The sequence below is a fragment of the Leucoraja erinacea genome, chromosome 2 (assembly GCF_028641065.1).
Source record: "Leucoraja erinacea ecotype New England chromosome 2, Leri_hhj_1, whole genome shotgun sequence".
Lineage (NCBI taxonomy): Eukaryota > Metazoa > Chordata > Chondrichthyes > Rajiformes > Rajidae > Leucoraja > Leucoraja erinaceus.
Window position 1 is genome coordinate 55,907,930 of NC_073378.1, and position 18,596 is coordinate 55,926,525.

General features: G+C 41.2%; 1 protein-coding gene across 1 annotated transcript in view; it reads left to right on the plus strand.

Moving 5' to 3' along the window:
- Positions 1 to 281: 281 nt before the first annotated feature.
- LOC129710262 (receptor activity-modifying protein 3-like) overlaps positions 282 to 18,596 on the plus strand; it is a 52,650-nt gene continuing 34,335 nt past the window's right edge. Inside the window, exons 1-3 of the mRNA XM_055657144.1 lie at positions 282 to 1,698; positions 3,069 to 3,098; positions 4,115 to 4,292. Coding sequence (XP_055513119.1) covers positions 1,647 to 1,698; positions 3,069 to 3,098; positions 4,115 to 4,292 — 260 coding nt within the window. The 5' untranslated portion in view covers positions 282 to 1,646. The remainder of the gene's footprint in view (positions 1,699 to 3,068; positions 3,099 to 4,114; positions 4,293 to 18,596) is intronic.

Here is an 18,596-nt window from a genome sequence, read left to right on the forward strand (position 1 = left end):
GAGCCTGCGGATGCTGGAATCTTGAGCAAAGTGCTGGAGGAACTCAACCTGGCAGGCATCATCTGGGTACCGAATCGACAGGACGTTTCGGATCGGGATCCTTCTTCAGATTGGCATGCATCATGGATTTGTTCCATGCATATAGTTAGTTGATTCCAACGCATGAAACGTACCTGACAGTATTGGTAAATCGACGAAGTAGTGGAAATATCTGATATTAACTACCTGTGCCCTTGTAGTATTTTATTTTCATTTGTTTAGTTATTAAATGCAGACTATTATATTTGTAATGACATTCTTAGGGACATATACATGCGGGATAAAACCACACTGCATGCACAAGGACGTAGATGGGGTTTCGTCAATTCTGACTCGGATTTCCGTGTTTGGCAGGATCTACAGAGCTACATTGTCAAAACTGGGACTATGCAGACTGATGATAGAATTTAACGTTAATGGTTATTTACTCAATCTGAAGGGTCCCGACTCGAAGCATCACCTGTCCATTCCTCCCTAGATGCTACCTGACCCACTGAGTTCCCCCAGCATGTTGCGCATTTCTTAACATCCCAGAATCTATAGTCTCTTGTGTCACCAATGTCCATTTAATGTTGGAGATAAATGTGGTCCAGAAGTTCTGATAATCCATCAACAGGTCACATTTGTTTTAACCGTGCAACAGGCTTGGAGACAACTCAGTGTTAATATTGCACCGAGATGAGGGTCGCTAACCTTGTATCTTCCGTTTCCCAATCCAAAATCATGCCCATTTGTGCAGCGCCCGATATTTAGAAAGAATGACAATGGCGGTACCTTATTATCGCATGGAAGTTCCATAAATGTGTTGCAAGATTGGCCCGTTTTACTTTCCAGGCCTTGGCATAAAAACAAAGGAGAATGCAGAGAGCTATATGTGATTAATAAAGATATCAACAACTCTTCCTCTTCGGAACCCAGTGGCGCGGCAATGAAGCAGCCACCCGGCTCAAAGCCGAGAACATCATTGCTGCTCTGCTCTTGGTGTTCCTCTGGGCTGTAGGGACCCCGGGGTTGCAGCGAGAAGTGAGATAAGTGTGACTGGTGAGTCCATCTCACCCGCTTCTCCCCCTCCCTGTTGATTTTGCAATATGTGAACAATTACTGTGGAAACAATTTCCATTGTCCTAATGCTTGGGAACTTACAGTGGGGGTTGAGCTGATGAAAACTGTTGAGGCAGCAATGCCCGAGGTGAGATCCGAGCCCCTGTCCCGCTGGTGAACTGGGACTGGGGGGGAGCGGTGGCTTTATTTTGACAATGGCCATGTGATCTTGCGCCAGCAGATCGATTGGAGAAGCGAGAATCGCAAGAGGGGGGAAAAAGGAAGCTCAGGCATCGAGGGCTGACAGCGAGCGCGAATAAAACAAAACGCAAACACGGCGGTGTGATTTGGATTTACATTCGATTAAAAACTGCCAGCCTTGAGCCCGAGTGTTGGGGGGGATCTCGTTGCGCAGATCACTGGCAGCGAGCGAAGACTCGAGTGTTGGGACTCGGAGACAAAGTTGCCGGAGCATCTTGGACTGTGGGGGGTGGACGGAGCGAGAGCGAGAGCGAGAGAGAGGGACCCAGACCTGCCCCCCTGCTCAATGCAGCCGGCTCATCGTGATGGACAAGGATGCCCTGCTTCTTGTGCAGTTCCTGGCTTTCGCGGTTTGGGGTAAGGCGGATACTTTGTTTTGCTCCCTCGAACAGCAGCACTGAGGTGGGCAGCCGCCCGGGAACCGGCGACATCTAACCCTTGCCTCCCTCTCCCAAGGCTGCGTCCGGCCGACGGCAGTACCCCTGTCGTCCCGGGACAACACAGCGGGGAGAGGCCCAACATGTAGTGAGCTGTCTTACCTTTGTATTTGTAAACATTCATTTTGGCCATTCTGTTTTTCTTTTTCTCTTACCTCTCACTTGAGTTGCATTAGTCGTTCTTCCAATGTACACAACACAACGCGCTAAAGTAATTCAACGGTTCAGACAGCATCTCTGGAGGACGCGGATAGGCGACGTTTCTATACCCATGTCTTTTACACAGCCCACGTCCTCCAGAGATGTTGCCAGACCCGCTGATTTCTTCCAGCACTTTATGTTTTACTCAAGATTCCAGCATCTGAATGTGATTGCAGTTTCTTGTCCCAGGGAAACAAACAAACAGAGAGCGAGCCAACATTTTGTGGGGCTTATCTTTATATTTGTAAACTTAAATTTTGGCCTTTCCGGGATTTCTATTTGCTCTTGTCTCTCACTTCAGTAAATTAGTTTCATTCGTCCTTCTTCCAATATACACAATGCAGAGTGCTATAGGAACTCGTAGGGCCAGGCAGCATCTGTGGAGAGAATGGACAGACAGCTAAGGGTCGGGACCCTTCTTCGGACTCTGAGTGATGCTGCCTGAGTGACTCGCTGAGTTCCTCCAGCTGTTTGTGTTTTGCTCAAGATTTCAACATCTGCAGTTCCTTGTGGCTCCAATGTGCACGCTTCTTTTGAGAGACAAAATAATTAATTTACTCTTCCTCTGTCCACATTAAAAATAAACCCTTCGATCAATTTATTTTATGGCTTCCCCGCCTTGGTTTTGTTGTCTTCAAATGTAGACAATCCTTCTCCCCACGCTGAAAATGTCCCAGGTTTGTATCGGTGTCGTCCGGTAACGCGTAGGAAGGAACTGCAGATGTTGGTTTACACCGAAGATGGACACAAAAGGCTGGAATTACAACGGGACAGACAGCTTCATAGTCTGAAGAAGGGTCTCGACCCGAAACGTCACCAATTCCTTCTATCCAGAGATGCTGCCTGACCCGCTGAGTTACTCCAGCATTTTGTGTCTATCGTCCTGGTTCGCGATCCGACCCGCACAGTAATGAACAAGGATCACAGAGATGCCTCTCCGAGAGAACATACCAACAGTATAATTGCGTTTACATCGGCAAAAAGAATCGAATCGGTCGTGTTCCATTTTTGTTTTGTTTTACAAACTAAGTACTCTAGTAAACATCATCTTCTAATGTCATCTTCTAATGCTTTTTGTATGTTTTGTAGGTAATAGTTTGTTGACACCTGGCTTTGCAGGTAAGAGGAAACCACCGGATTGTCATTGACCTATAACGCGTAATGCATGTTTGTGCCTTCTAGCTTTGCAAATATTCTGTTTTGTCCTATTTGATTCATTCCTGGGTATTTGTAAGTTAGTGTTACTTACAACACTAGTAACACTATTGTTACTAGTGTTGTAACAATATACGTATCAGAACTACTCCTGTATAAAACATTACTATTTGTAATATTGTTCACACGACTGGCGTCTGCAACAGAAAGGCGTGAATTCAGTTACTGGTTCCAAAATTCATCATATTCAGTAACTGGTTAATAACTAAAATGTCAGATGTTGCAAATTGCACCTGGGATTCCGCCACTTACGAATGAGTGTAAACTCCTGCACTGCACTTTTGTGTGTATCTAGAGATTCAGGTTGTTTTCTATGCAAAGTTAAACGTAGAGTGTAAGATTTCAGATGGGAATATAACATAGCGAAATGAACAGGTTATTAGTACTTATCCTGATGGGCACAATGTAATTGTAAATGATATAAACTTCTGTCAAGAGGTTCATGTTGTTTTTTTTAATGCAAAGTTAAATGTAGAGAATAAGATTTCAGATGGAAATTTAATATAAAATGAACTGCATTTACTAGTAATTATCCTGATGGGTACAATATGAATAAAACGCTAAGTGTTTGAAAATTATTGCAAAACTCCTCATTGTTTTTAAAGTTCTGAAACTGTCAACTGAATATTTACACAGCATCATTAATTTTATGAACAATGCTACTGGAAATGGCCATTCTGATTGGAATTTATTAGAACAATAACCTATTTTGGTTATTAATAACCTAATTAGGATTTTGTTGCAAGTTGGCTTGGGATTGGTTGGATGGGTTGATTAATGCAGGAAATGGAACATCATTGATCATAATTATAATGTGAAAACTCTCAGGTTTTGCTTTCAAAAGTATTTCAATTCTTAGAAAAAGTTAATTGAAAAGTTTTAAATGTTCTAATCAAATGCATTTTCTTGTTTGTTTTCAGCCAAGGATTTTGCAAACTCGCAGAATCAATTACAATCAAACCAGTCAGATGAAAACATTTTAAGGATCTGTAATGGGACAGCTATGCTCGAAAAAGTGTACTGGTGTGGAGATCTGTTTGCAAGCCAACTCAATGAAATGAATTCCAGTGATTGGTGCAACTTTACACTCATTGCAGAGTAGGTTCTTTTTAAATACCTTTCTGATTTGCCATTTTCAAGCTTTTAAAACCCGATGCACAAATTAGGAATAATTGTTGCATGTGTATTTTTTTAATGGTGATTGATGCAAAATGTTTTGACATTTAAAATGGCTTGATGGGCTAAAGGGCCTGTTTCCATGCCGTCTAAATGACCCTTATGCCTAGCATCAGAGGGCAGCACAGCGGCGCAATGCTAGTGCTGCTGCCTTATAGCTCCAGAGACCCCAGTTCGAACCTGACTGAGGGTGCTGTCTGTACAGAGTTTGTATGTTCTCCAGTTTGGGTTCTCCAGTTTCCTCCCATCCTACAAAGACATACACATTTGTAGGTTAATTGGCTTCTGTAGATTGTAAATTGTCCCTGATGTGTAGGATAGTGTTAGTGTATGGGGCGATCGTGGTTGGTGAGGATTCGGTGGGCTAAAGAGCATATTTCCGCACTGTATCTCTAAAGTAAATTAAAAGTCTAAAGAATGGAATCTACACATCTTTAGATATAATTAAATGATGCAACATTGTGAAAATTAAATTCTAGACCAGAATTTTTTTTTTTATCAGACCTTTACCTAAACGAGAGTAGATTTTAGAAACCCGTATTGTACCAGTTTATAAAATAATTGAGTCTCGTCATTTTCTGTGGTGGAGGTTGCTATGGTTTTATAATTAAATTGTATGGTCAAGAAATAATAACTGAAAGATCATGGAAAAATAAAAGTATTGAACTGAAAAATATTTAATGAAATATGTCATGTACAAAAAGTGCAATTATAACCCTTTCCAGTAGAACAATTCTAAATGGATCTGATCCTAATCAAAAACCAGGATGGCTGATTACTTCTAGAGCTTTACTCTGCTAAACACATTATATTTGCAGTTAGGGAATATAATCCTAATTCTATCACATTTGTGTTAAAATATGTAATCACTTTGTACAGCAATGGCCTCTACTCTCCCTGCGTTTATTGCCTCTCCTTTTAGAGGATCCATCCAATCTCTTTATCACCCTTACTCTTGATAGTGTTCATTAAAGCAGATTTAGGCATCTAGAAAATACATGCTGGAGGGACAAGTGTAAAATATGACAAACTCTTCTGTAAAATGTGCCTTTATGTCTGTGAACCCTAACCCCCCCCCCCCCCCACCCATCCCAGAGATTTTGTGTATATTGCAAATTTTAAACTCTGCCATTTGAAATGAAAGTTTGTCATATTTGGCAATCAATATGTGCTCAAGTCTATGCAGAAATCCTGTTTCTTGCACTTGTATGTTTTTATATTCAGATGCACTTTAGATTGATTTTTCTACATTAGAGGAGTGGCCACTTGTCAAAACAATTTAATATCCAGAAATCTTGAAAGATGTTACATAAATGTAGGTCTTTGTTTTTCTTTTCGTGAATATATAAGGAATGTTGCAGTGAGGTTAGGATCAAGAAGTGTGAGAGAATTCAAGGACGGGTGACTGATGGCCAGTGTGGATCACGAGGATGGATGGACTATACTGCTGTATTTTTCAAGGAGGGGAAATGGTGGTGTTCATGGCTCCCTTATTATAATTTTTGTCAGTTTATTAGTTCTTGGGTATGTGGGATAGATAGATAAGAAGATCTCTGGAACCAGAGACCACAGCAAATATTTAGGTAGGATGTGCTTTGCTCAGTTTGAAACATGGTGAAATTAAGATCACATGGACACTCATGTAGTTTGTTTGCTTTCTGAATAAGAATCTTGTTGTCATCCGTCTTTTGAATTTAATTGGGTATATGTACATATCATTTTTACATAACATTTTTATAAAAGCCACTGCATGTAAACAGATAACTCATCCTTCCTGATCATGCAATATTTATATAAAACACTGGGCTGCCTACAGTAGGCATCGCAAGGAACTGCATTAATGCCACCACTGTTCTGTCCTCCAAATTCACTGGAAGGATAGGGGTCAGTGTCCTCTCCCAGACTAATGTCCCAAAACTGAGGATGTAGTTACACTCTGTAGGCTACTAGGATAGCTCTTGTTTCCCTTCCCATGACTCTCAGTCTAAAGAACGGTCTCAACCCGAAACTTCACCTATTACTTTTCTCCAGAGACGTTGCCTGACTTGTTGTTACTAGCTTTTTGTGTCTATTCTGTCTATTGTGCCCTACATCAGTTTCTGGAAATGGAGACTGTATTCTGAGCTTGATTGTCGGAAGAGATTGTTTGGGAATGGTGGAAAAGGTTCAATGATAATCTCAAAGTCTCCTTAAAAAAAGTGACATCTCCACTGGGAATCACCACTCAATGTGGAGCATTGAGGATGGTATTGAGAACCAAGGATTCTCACTGCAAAAGAGGTCAGTATGCAGCCAAAGGAGTACACCACTTCAAAAACTGTCCACTGGCATCCCCATCGCCATCTCCTGCCCCATCTGTTGAAGCGTCTCCGATTTCCACATTACTAACTTCAGAACCCACAAAGGTAGGCAGGTAATAAGACATTCTCAAACAAAAGGAATTGCCTAAAATAAAAGTGTATACAGCATCCTACCTTTCAACCAAGAGAATGAATGTTGATCATGGAGTAAGTATCAAAGTTTAAAAAAATGCTTTATGATTCCCATTATTATTTTATTTCATGATATTCAAGAGAAACAAGACAATTCATAACATATTTAAACACATACATTTATGGATTGCCATGAACACATGTCAGGCTAGGCAGAGGGCTTTTGATCAAAGATTCTTGTTAAAAAACATTGCAGCCAATATAATAATTCATGTTATTTGAAATATTTCCTTTGTTAACACCTCAGGAAAAATGCTTAAATGCTTAAATTTTTAACCATCTTAAACTATTTTATTTTTACACTGTTAATCATACAATAAATGTAAATAGCAGATTCTGGCATTTCTTTAATTAATATATTTCTGTTTGCACAGTTTTTTGGGTGTTGCTCATTTTCTACATATTTTGCAAATTTTCTCTATGAAATCATCTGAATGTATTTCCGGAATCAATGAGCCAATTATTGTAGCAGGTTGCAATTATTTTGTTTTTGGAGTTAGTTAATTGATATCTAGGTCAAGAGTATTGTTAATTTGTTATGGGTTATTGAGGAAAGAGAGAAGACTGCTTTTTTTTCATGGATCCCACTAAATTACCACATTTATTTATGTTAAGTCTAACAACGTATGGCAGAATTCTTCTACTATACTCTTAAATATTTCTGAAGGCGGCACTGTTGTTTGACCAGGCTGTGGTTCATACACAGCAGTTGTTTATTTGTGGTTAATTTTGTAGTGTATTGGAAGAATTTTTGTATTACATTATGGTAATTCTATGAACATCCATTTTAGTTTTGTGCTATAATCGTATGGCAGTTATGTATTTTGCTGAAGTAGTATTAAGCTACAGTTTTATCCAATGTATTTGTTGAGCCCCATACGAAATTATGGGTTTTGGTGTGAAGGAGTAGGAAATTTGGGACATTTAGGAGTGGGGTTCAAAGGAGAAAGGGGGATAATTAGTGACTGGATTAGTCGCAGATGATCCTATCGACACCTATTGTCCTGACCCAATAATGTGTCTGAAATATATCTGGTGTTCTTGGGATAAGTGATGCATTTTCCTTAAATTAGTCATGTACTTCCATTTTCTGCCTGAATGATTATGTTAAGAGAAGGAAGTTCTCCAACCGTAGCTGCTTGTTTAACCAGAGTGTACTGGAATCTCTCTCTTCCGGAGATATAGATGGAAAATTCATGAAATTTTATTTCACCGAGGGCTGGAGTAATGATTTGTTTCAATGTAGTTCCCAATGTATTTTTTATTGGAGTCACCAGATTGGAATTCTATTCAGCCCTCATCTGTATTGTGCATTGCTTCAATGATAAATGGAAGATTAGTATTTGTATGCCCAAAGGAGTGATATATATTTGTAACCCAGAACAGGGTTGTAACCTTCTGTTTTGTCAATGAAGAGAAGGAAATTACAAGTTGACATACCATTTAACAATAGCTCTATCATTAGTAGCACCTCTAGCTTAGAAAGGGTTTGAAAATAAAATCTAATGTTAATACCTTGTCCTGATCTCTCACAAATAGACCAAATGGCACATAGCTAGTGAATTTCCTCCTTTTAGTGGTTCATAATTTCCTCATAACTATCAAGTTTCTAACATCTGATTCTAAATTATTAATATTCGGCAGTGAACTCTCTGTTGATTATGTAAATTTGCTCAGCATTTTGTTAAAGTAACATTTGCCTTTACAATTAAAAAAAAACATTTAATAGGTTAATAGGCAGTCTATTTATAGCAGTTCTTTGCATTAGATTCCCCCAAAATGAGTATTCCCAGTTCAAATGTGATGTATCCTGTGCCAAGAAAGTGTTCAGATACTGTAACAAAAGTAGGAAGTTGGATACAATTGCTTTGCCAATCCTTTTTAAGCAAAGAAATATGGTCAAGTTTAAAGTAGTAAAATAATTAGAAACCTTGAATTATGGATAATGTGTATGTCTCTCATGTTGTTTCACACGGAAAAGTTACTGTATGTGTCTTTCTTTAAAAATAATATTTAACTTGTTGGTGTTGGATTACTGTAGTTCCTTTCTGGTATCTTAGATTGATTAAAACATCTCTTGAGTATCACAGTTTAATGTTGCTGTCCAGTGGTTTTTTGCTGCAGTGCTAAAAATAATTTGCTGAGTTATGATGTCAACATGTTTTAATCTGAGAGAAACTAACAGAAGTTAGACAGCTATCTGCAGAGAGAATTCAATAATGCCGAATATTGAAGTGTTAATAAAACACAAAGCCCAAATTCTACCTGATGCGTAACCAGTGATTTGCAAAGGGTGTTTGCAATATTTTGCACCTCGATTTACAAAGTCAAGTATCCCCTTAACTTTGATACCTATTTTACCAACTTGTGTCATCAGCTTGAAAACATTTTGAATTCATTGCCTCCATGTGCTTTTGCATCTTCAATGTAGCACTCTTCAGATTCTTCCCATATTCTTCTTACAGAGCATCAATTGAAACTTACCTACGTGAAATGCATCCGTTACATGTATGTCCATGTGGCCATTTTGATGTATCCTCCTGTAGTCATTGAGAATATGACTTACTACTTTCTGTGCAGATGATGTGAAAGTAAGCTGTTGCAGGCTGATAAAGCACGACAGTCAGAAAGAGGTCAAAGCAATCACATAGGTTAAATTGGCAATTTTAGCATTACAGCTGTATTTATAAGAAATCAAAGTTATTTTCTGCCCCATGTGTAGCCAAGTTTTGGTTCACCTGCAAAAATGTACTCCTTTCATCAAATTGTAGACCATTTATATACGACGAGAGAAATAATGGCTCTAATATTGATCTTTGGCAATTCCACCGTATAATTCTCCCCAGAGTGAACATCCATTGTTCTGTCTCCTTTTCTTTAGTAAATTGCACAAATTATCTGCATTGCTTTAATAGCACATGCTTCAAATGTCTCATTAAATCTGTTGGATTGCTTTATCAATGCATTATTCAAGCCAATATAAATGACCAGTGGCAGCACGTTTACAAAACTTTTATTCATCAAAATACTTAATCAAATTACTTAGACATGGCCCAACCATAATTTACAGTCAATCGTTTCCACATTGATACTCCATATTAATATTCCATATTAATCATTATCTGTCATAGATGGACCCCTCACCCGCATCTCCTGTGTCCTGGTTCTGCACTTGCTTCTCAGCTTTCACCATCCTCCACGTCCATCACATCATCTTCTGACATTTACAATAGACAATAGACAATAGGTGCAGCAGTAGGTCATTTGGCCCTTCGAGCCAGCACCGCCATTCAATGTGATCATGGCTGATTATCCCCAATCAGTACCCCGTTCCTGCCTTCTCCCCACATCCCCTGACTCCGCTATTTTTAAGAGCCCTATCTAGCTCTTGAAAGCATCCAGGGAAAACCTGCCCCCACCGCCCTCTGAGGCAGAGAATTCCACAGACTCACCGCTCCCTGTGAGAAAAAGTGTTTCCTCATCTCCGTTCTAAATGGCTTAATCCTTATTCTTAAAATTCTTGTTGCCTCCAACATGATGCAAACACCTGTCACATCTTCCCATCGCACCCCTTTCTACTCTCCATAGTGAGTGCTTCCTCCACACCTCCTTGGGTCACTCATTGCTTCCCACCCAAATGAAGTCTTCCCCAGTTATTTTCTCTGTAATTGGCTTTGTTCCAACCATCTGCCTATCAAAAAACTCTCTTGCCCATGTCCATCTATTACCCGCCACGCATTGTCTTGTGTCTCCTCTCCCAGCTTTATTCCCCCCCAACAATCAGTCTGAAGAAGGGTCCCGACCTGAAACATCACCCATCCATGTTCTCCAGGGATGCTGCCTGACTGCTGAGTTACTTCAGCACTTTATGTCTTTTTACATAAAGTAACATCTGCAGTTCCTTGTTTCTTCTAATATGGCATAACCTTTAATAAATAAATTCTGGTTGTGTCTTATCTGGTTGGGTCTCAGGGTTCCTGAAGCAAGAATTACTTTGCCCTTGACAACATTTTCTGGTAATTTTTGCACTTCTGATATTGGACTCACTTAGAAGGTTTATCTTCCTTTCACAATAGGGATACAACATTCGTAATACGCTATTTGATAGTCATTCAACATGCAAAGAAGATTGCCAGAGTTTTCCCCAATGACTTTGGACATATACATTGGCTCCAGATGACTTGCTAAATAACACCTCCCTTTTGTGCCTGATTTTCTAAAACAAGATTGATGTATTTTGGTCTTTTAACATGGATAGGATACTTTCTTCTTTCATACATTGAATGAATTACCATAGCAAGCATGAATAGGACCCCTAATTTGGTCCCCTATTTGAGGAAGGACATTCTTGCTATTGAGGGAGTGCAGCGTAGGTTTACAAGGTTAATTCTTGGGATGGCGGGACTGTCAAATGCTGAGAGAATGGAATGGCCAGGCTTGTACACTCTGGAGTTTAGAAGGATGAGAGGATATCTTATTGAAACATATAAGATTGTTACGGGTTTGGACACGCTAGAGTCAGGAAACATGTTCCCGATGTTGGGGGAGTCCAGAACCAGTGGCCACAGTTCAAGAATAAGGGGTAAGCCATTTAGAATGGAGACGAGGAAACACTTTTTCTCTCAGAGAGCTGTGAGTATGGAATTCTCTGTCTCAGAGGGCAGTGGAGGCCGGTTCTCTGGATACTTTCAAGAGAGAGCTAGATAGGGCTCTTAAAGATAGCGGAGTCAGGGGATATGGAGAGAAGGCAGGAACGGGGTACTGATTGGGGATGATCAGCCATGATCACATTGAATGGCGGTGCTGGCTCGAAGGGCCGAATGGCCTACTCCTGCACCTATTGTCTATTGTCTATTGACATTACCTTACATGGATAGAACAGGTTTAGAGGAATATGGGGCAAACACAGGCAGGTGGGACTAGTGTAGATAGATGTTGGTTGACGTGGGCAATTTGGGCCGAAGATCCTGATTCCATGCTGTATGACTATAACATTGATTTTATTTCTTTCTTTTGTAATTTTCCAATATTTGTTAGCTCTCAGCCATCACCAACGTCTCCAGTTGGCCCTGCCATTCCTTTAACTTATAATAGGTTTCAACAAACAGAAATAGACTGAATCACACCAATTGCCTGGGCTCACTGAGCATGACTCCTGCTTGCCTAGACATGGTAATTTTTCATGTGGAGGGCAAAGCCACTCCCATGAGGCAGAAGGAACCCTAGGCCACAACTTGGCTTCACGTGAATTGTCTCCAGAGCGTTCTACTATTTAGAGGCATTTAAAAACTCTTTATATAATTGTAAATAAAATGTAAAACTAAAAGCAATTCACCCTAAACACTATAAAACACTGACAAAGATATTTTAAGTAAAGAGCACATCTCTGACCTCTTTCCATTTTTACACTAGCCACTTCTACCATCAATTGAAGTGGCAGGTGTAAAGTGCTTCTGTCTTCTCTCCCTATCATCACCATTGTCCATTGTGAGAGCAGAAGATTGGATGCATGGTATCTGGCTTCCAGGTCATTTTGGGCTTGTGCATTTGGCCAAGCCAGCATATAAATCAAATGCAAAATTGGCTGTGAATGGCTGATAACTGTCCCTGGCAGTCAGTCTGTTTGATTTGACCCAACGAGATATATCATAGATAATGTATTTGCGGTGGTGTCTGGTAGAGTATACAAGTTAACCAGGATTCTGGTTGAACATCCCAATCTAAATAAAAAATGTTATATTTTGTATCCACCACCATGCTTGCTACAGTCATTAAATTCAATGTGTGAAAGAAGTTGTCACCCTTTATGATATGGCTTCTGAAGGATTTTGACATTACATCAATAACCTAGGAGTATTATAAAGGATGATTTACGTTAACACTCATTAGAATTCATTACATCGTAGGAATTAAGCTCCTTAGCACTGTCTGGTTTGCTACATTTTGGATCAATGATATTCTTACTCATCTGCTATTTTCAGCATTTTTCCTTACACATGAATGCTGAATATTATTTAAATGACTTAAGTGGAATAACATTTAATCAAGCAATTTGCATACTCAGAAAAAAAGTGCTGTGCTATAATTTAGATGCAGTCGAAGCATGTATTGGATAAATATTGAAGAGATGTAGAGGCATTAGAAGTCATATTTTAAATGAAACATAAAATATTCATAGGATCAAAAATACATTCCTACGAAGATTTAAAGCTCTATTCACTCTGCAGGTTGAACAGATCATTCTTAAGTTTAGTGTTATAAATTTTCTTTTTTTTGAACTGCAATCATTAAAGTTAAGGAAAATAAGGATTCACCTGTCACAGTGACATTAATGCAAATTATTTTTTTAATTTTTCCAATTTAATAATATTGAGCCCGATTTCAAATTCATAATATGGTTTTATACTCCAGCAAATTGCCCATTTTGAAAGACTGAAAATAGTTTGTACTTTCCTCTGCCTCATAATTTTTTTAAATGTCTTTGCTAACACTGATATGATCACCAACTAAGTGGAAGAGATAATCTTTCCAAGTATTGTCAGAACCAGCGGTTCAAGCAGCATCTGTAAAGAGAGTAACACAGCTATCATGAACTTGAAAAGTTTATTCTGATTCTCTCCCTACAAATGCTAACCCATCCACTAAGTATAACCAAACACTATTTGTAAGCTTCACACCATTGTAGTGTTTAGCTTTAAAATTGATCTTTACGGCCTTTATTGCATTATCCTTTTTAAGTAAAGGGCCTGTCCCACTGTATGAGGTAAATCAAGAGCTCTCCCGAGTTTAAAAAAAAATCAAATTTGTGGTAAGCATGTAGAATGTACGTAGAGGGTACGTCGGAGCTTGGGACGTCACTTAGCGGCTCGTAACGCTAACGGCAGGTACTCGGGAAAAAGCGGTAAGCTCGTGAAGACTCGTGAAGATTTTTCAACATCTTGAAAAATGTCCACGAGAGCCCCGAGTACCTACGAGCAGCTATTACCGTAATTCTCCGAGTTCAAATCAGGGGAAACTCGGGAGAACTCTTGAATTAGCTTGTACAGTGGGACAGGCCCTTAAGGAATGTAGGGTGTGGAAAGCTGGTGCTGGCTTACATTAGTTGTCCTCTCCTTTTACGGAACAAATCTAATATTGTCAATACGTCTTCATATCTAATTGTACTAATAGTTCAGATTACAGTATCATTTTCATTATTACTCCATGTTCTCAAATTAAGTTCAGTGTTCAATAGTAAACATTTTCTATTTGTTGTATGCACTTTTGCTTTTTATTGCTGGTATTTCATGTTGCAATGACATTGTCAAATGCACAATGAAAAATCTTGCTTAGTACAGGAACCTGGAGCTGCAGAGAGAGCAGTCAGGTTTGGACTGCTGCCTCCTCACAGCCTCAGTGATCTGAGCTCAAACCAGATCTCTAGTTTTGTATGACGTTTGCTTCCTCTCCTTGTGACCACATTCAGGTGTTCCAATTTCCTTCCGCATCCAAAAATCACGTGTAGGTGTTAATATGCCATTGTAAATTGTCTCAAATGTGTAAAGATGTCAAAAGGCATAATTCTTCAATAATGAGCTCAGAAATCATAGAAAGAAAAATGTGGGGTTAGGTCATTCGGCTCTTGCACTTTACCTCCACCAGTCAATTTGATCATGGCTGATCATTTTTTCATTTTCATTCCTACTCTTTCCGCTTATCACTGTGTATTTTGTATCTATAAATATACAGTGCCCAACATAATGTTTGGGCCAAAGACCCATCATTTATTTATTTGCCTCTGTACTCCACAATTTGAGATTTGTAATAGAAAAAATCACATGTAGTTAAAGTGCACATTGTCAGATTTTAATAAAGGCCATTTTTATATATGTTGGTTCACCAGGTAGAAATTACAGCAGTGTTTATACATAGTTCCTCCTATTTCAGGGCACCATAATGTTTGGGACACAGCAATGTCATGTCAATGAAAGTAGTCATGTTTAGTATTTTGTTGCATATCCTTTGCATGTAATGACTGCTTGAAGTCTGCGATTCATGGACATCACCAGTTGCTGGGTGTCTTCTATGGTGATGCTCTGCCAAGCCTGTATTGCAGCCATCTTTAGATTATGCTTGTTTTGGGGGCTAGTCCCTTCAGTTTTCTCTTCAACATATACAAGGCATGCTCAATTGGGCTCAGATCGGGTGATTGACCTGGCCACTCAAGAATTTACCATTTTTCAGCTTTGAAAAACTCCTTTGTTGCTTTAGCAGGATGTTTGGAATCATTGTCTTGCTGTAGAATTTTGAGGCATTTGTTTGAACTTGAGCAGATAGGATGTGTCTATACACTTCAGAATTCATTATGCTCCTACCATCAGCAGTTGTATCATTAGATTAGATTAGATTAAATTAGATTAGATTCCTTTATTTGTCATTCAGACCTTTCCGTCGGAATGAAATTTTGTTGCCTGCAGTCATACATATAATAATAAATAACAAAACACACAATAAGCACAAATTAACATCCACCACAGTGAGTTCACCAGGCACCTCCTCACTGTGATGGAGGCAAAAGTCTGAAAGTCACGGTCTCTTCCCTCCTTATTCTCCCTCTGCGCTGAGGCGATCCAGGCCTCCGATGTTGTTACCCCACCGAGGATGGTAATTCAGTCCCGCGGCTCAACCGAGCTCCGCGAACGGGCCGGTTCAAGCTCCGCGGCCCGGGGTGGTCGAAGCTGCCGAAGATGCCGCCCTCCAGTCCAGCGGATGCAGCTGTTGCCGCGGGAGCTCCGTAAAAACAGTTCACCAACCTGTGACCTGTGAGCTCCCGACGATGTCATCCACTGGCCCATGGCCGAGCCCCGGATTCAGGTCGCCGCCGCTGGAACGCCGCCTCAACCACTGGAGCACCGCCTCAGCCCCGAGGCATGCCGCTGCCACCGGAACGCCGCCACAGCCCCGAGTCATGCCGCTGCCACCGGAACGCCGCCACAGCTCCGAATTCGGCCAGCCTCGCGCTGGTGAGTCCTGGCTGGCTCTGCTTCCGGACCTCGAGGTCGGTCGTAGTTGGAGGCCGCCAGCTCCGCCATTAGGCCTCAGCGCAGACGGATGCAGAGAAGGGAGGACAGAAAGAGTCGCATTCCCCCGAAGGAAGAGACAGAAAAACATGTTTCACCTCCCCCCCCACACATAACACAACCTAATAAACTAAAATGTAATTAAAACAAGACAAAAAAAAACAACAAAAAAAGTAAAAACAGACGGACTGCAGGCGAGCTGCAGCTGTTCAACAGCGCCACCACTTTCATCAATGACGATAAGTGAGCCAGTACCTTCAGCAGCCATACATTCCCAGACCATAACACCCACACCACTGTGTTTCACAGATGAGGTGGTATGCTTTGGATCTTGGGCAGTTCCTTCTCTCTTTCATACTTTGCTCTTGCCATCACTCTGATATGTTAATCTTCGTCTCATCTCCACAAGACCTTTTTCCAAAACTGTGGTTGCTCTTTTAAGTACTTCTTGGCAAACTGTAATCTTGCCATCCTATTTATGTGGCTAACCAGTGGCTTGCATCTTGCAGTGTAGCCTCTGTATTTCTGTTCATGAAGTCTTCTGCGGACAGTGATCATTGGCAAATCCACACCTAAAGAGTGTTTCTGATGTCGGAAAGGTGTTTGGGGATATTTCTTTATTAGAGAGAGAATTCTTCTGTCATCAGCTGTGGAGGTCTTCCTTGGCCTACCAGTCCCTTTGCGATTAGTTATCTCACAGTTGATTTTGGTAAGCCTAAGGTTTGGCTGATGTCTCTAACAGTTTTATTCTTGTTTCTCAGTCTCACAATGGCTTATTTGACTTTCATTGGCACAACTTTGGACCTCGTGTAACAGCAATAAAAGTTTCCAAAGGTGATGGAAAGACTGGGTGCTGAGAGATCTCTTATACAGGGCCGGATTTACGTATAAGCTAGCAAGCTTAAGCTTAGGGCCTCGAGATCTAGGGGGGCCTCGGCCTGCTCCACCAAGGTGTATAAAACTTTTGACATAGTGGCGTTGTTACAAAACCTTCCATCAGTGGCGCTGTTTCTACGCTGCAGACTCCAACTCCCCTGAGTTTGACTGCGTTGGGTCCTAGTGCTAGCCCCCAATCCCCCCCAACCCTGGTAACCTCAGTGGCTGTTCCATTGGGTCTTCCCCATTCCACTCAAGCCATGTGACCCCAGCTCTTCCCCATCCACACTATAATCCTCATACCCCCCCCCCCCCCCCCCCCCCCCCCCCAGACATCGCCGCGGCATCAGTCTACTCACCTGCCTTCCCCCGGCCCCAACTCCCATCCCTGCCGTGTGTTCATCATCCCCCCTGACCTCCCCCTCTCAGATACCAAACGGTCTGTCCTCAGCAGAGGCCTCACCTTTGTCCCCCTCCATCCTCACCTCAATGAGTTCCGCGCCCGCCACGATTTGGAGCTCTTCTTCCGTCGACTCCGCCTCACACTGTTCTTCCATGGGAAGGAGTCCTCGCCCCCCCATTAATGGTCCTTTTACCCGTCTCCAACGGACCCCCTCCTATTGGGCCCCCCCTCATGGCCATCTTCCGGCTTTAGACCATTTTATTTTAAACTGCCGGCGGGGCATCAACCGCATCAACAGTATATAATACCATGTAATTCTGTGGCCAAGGGAAGTGGAGAGAGGACAGCCATGTGTCTGTGTTGCTCTCTTGGCTGCGGTTTGTTTTCCTTGCCACCTCCATCGGCCGATAATTAGTAAAGTTTTGAATGGTCTACCAAACTGCTTTGTGAGTTGTCTGTTTATTAAGAAGTGAACCTGTTTGTTTAGTTATAAGTTAGCCTTTTTCAAGCAGATTTGATTCAGATTTGAATCAGGTTTGCAATATAATTGTCAATAAGGAACAATTCTTTAAGAAATAGTTCCCAATGGGAGGCACATGCAAAAGCCATAGAAGCTATTTTGGAATGTTACAGCGCTATCACTGATGCCCTCAGTCATTTGTACTCTGATGTTAATGTGAAGGGTGATACCAGGCTTCAAGCTAACAATCTTTTGCAGAAAATGGAAGAACTGGAATTTGTGTTTATGCTGCATTTTTGGACCCATCTCAGATTCAGATTCAGATTCAAATTTTATTGTCATTGTGCAGTGTACAGTACATAGACAACGAAATGCAGTTAGCATCTCCCCAGAAGAGCAAACATAGAATAATAAAAATATATACGTACATATAGTTGTAGTAATGTAATTTTTCTGGGGGAAGGATTGTCTGGGGGGTTGACTAGCAATCACCGAGGTACAGAGTTAAGTAATGTAACAGCCGCAGGGAAGGAGCTGTTCCTGGATCTGCTGGTCTGTCAACGGAGAGACCTGTAGCGCCTCCCGGATGGTAGGAGGGTAAACAGTCTGTGGTTGGGGTGAGAGCAGTCCTTGGCGATGCTGAGCGCCCACCGCAGACAGCGCTTGTTTTGGACAGACTCAATGGAGGGGAGTGAGGAACCGGTGATGCGTTGGGCAATTTTCACCACCCTCTGCAGTGCTCTCCGGTCAGAGACAGAGCAGTTGCCATACCATACTGTGATACAGTTGGTAAGGATGCTCTCGATGGTGCAGCTGTAGAAGTTCACCAGAATCTGAGGAGACAGATGGACCTTCTTTAGTCTCCTCAGGAAGAAGCGACGCTGGTGAGCCTTCTTGACCAGTGCTGAGGTATTGTGGGTCCAAGAGAGGTTATCG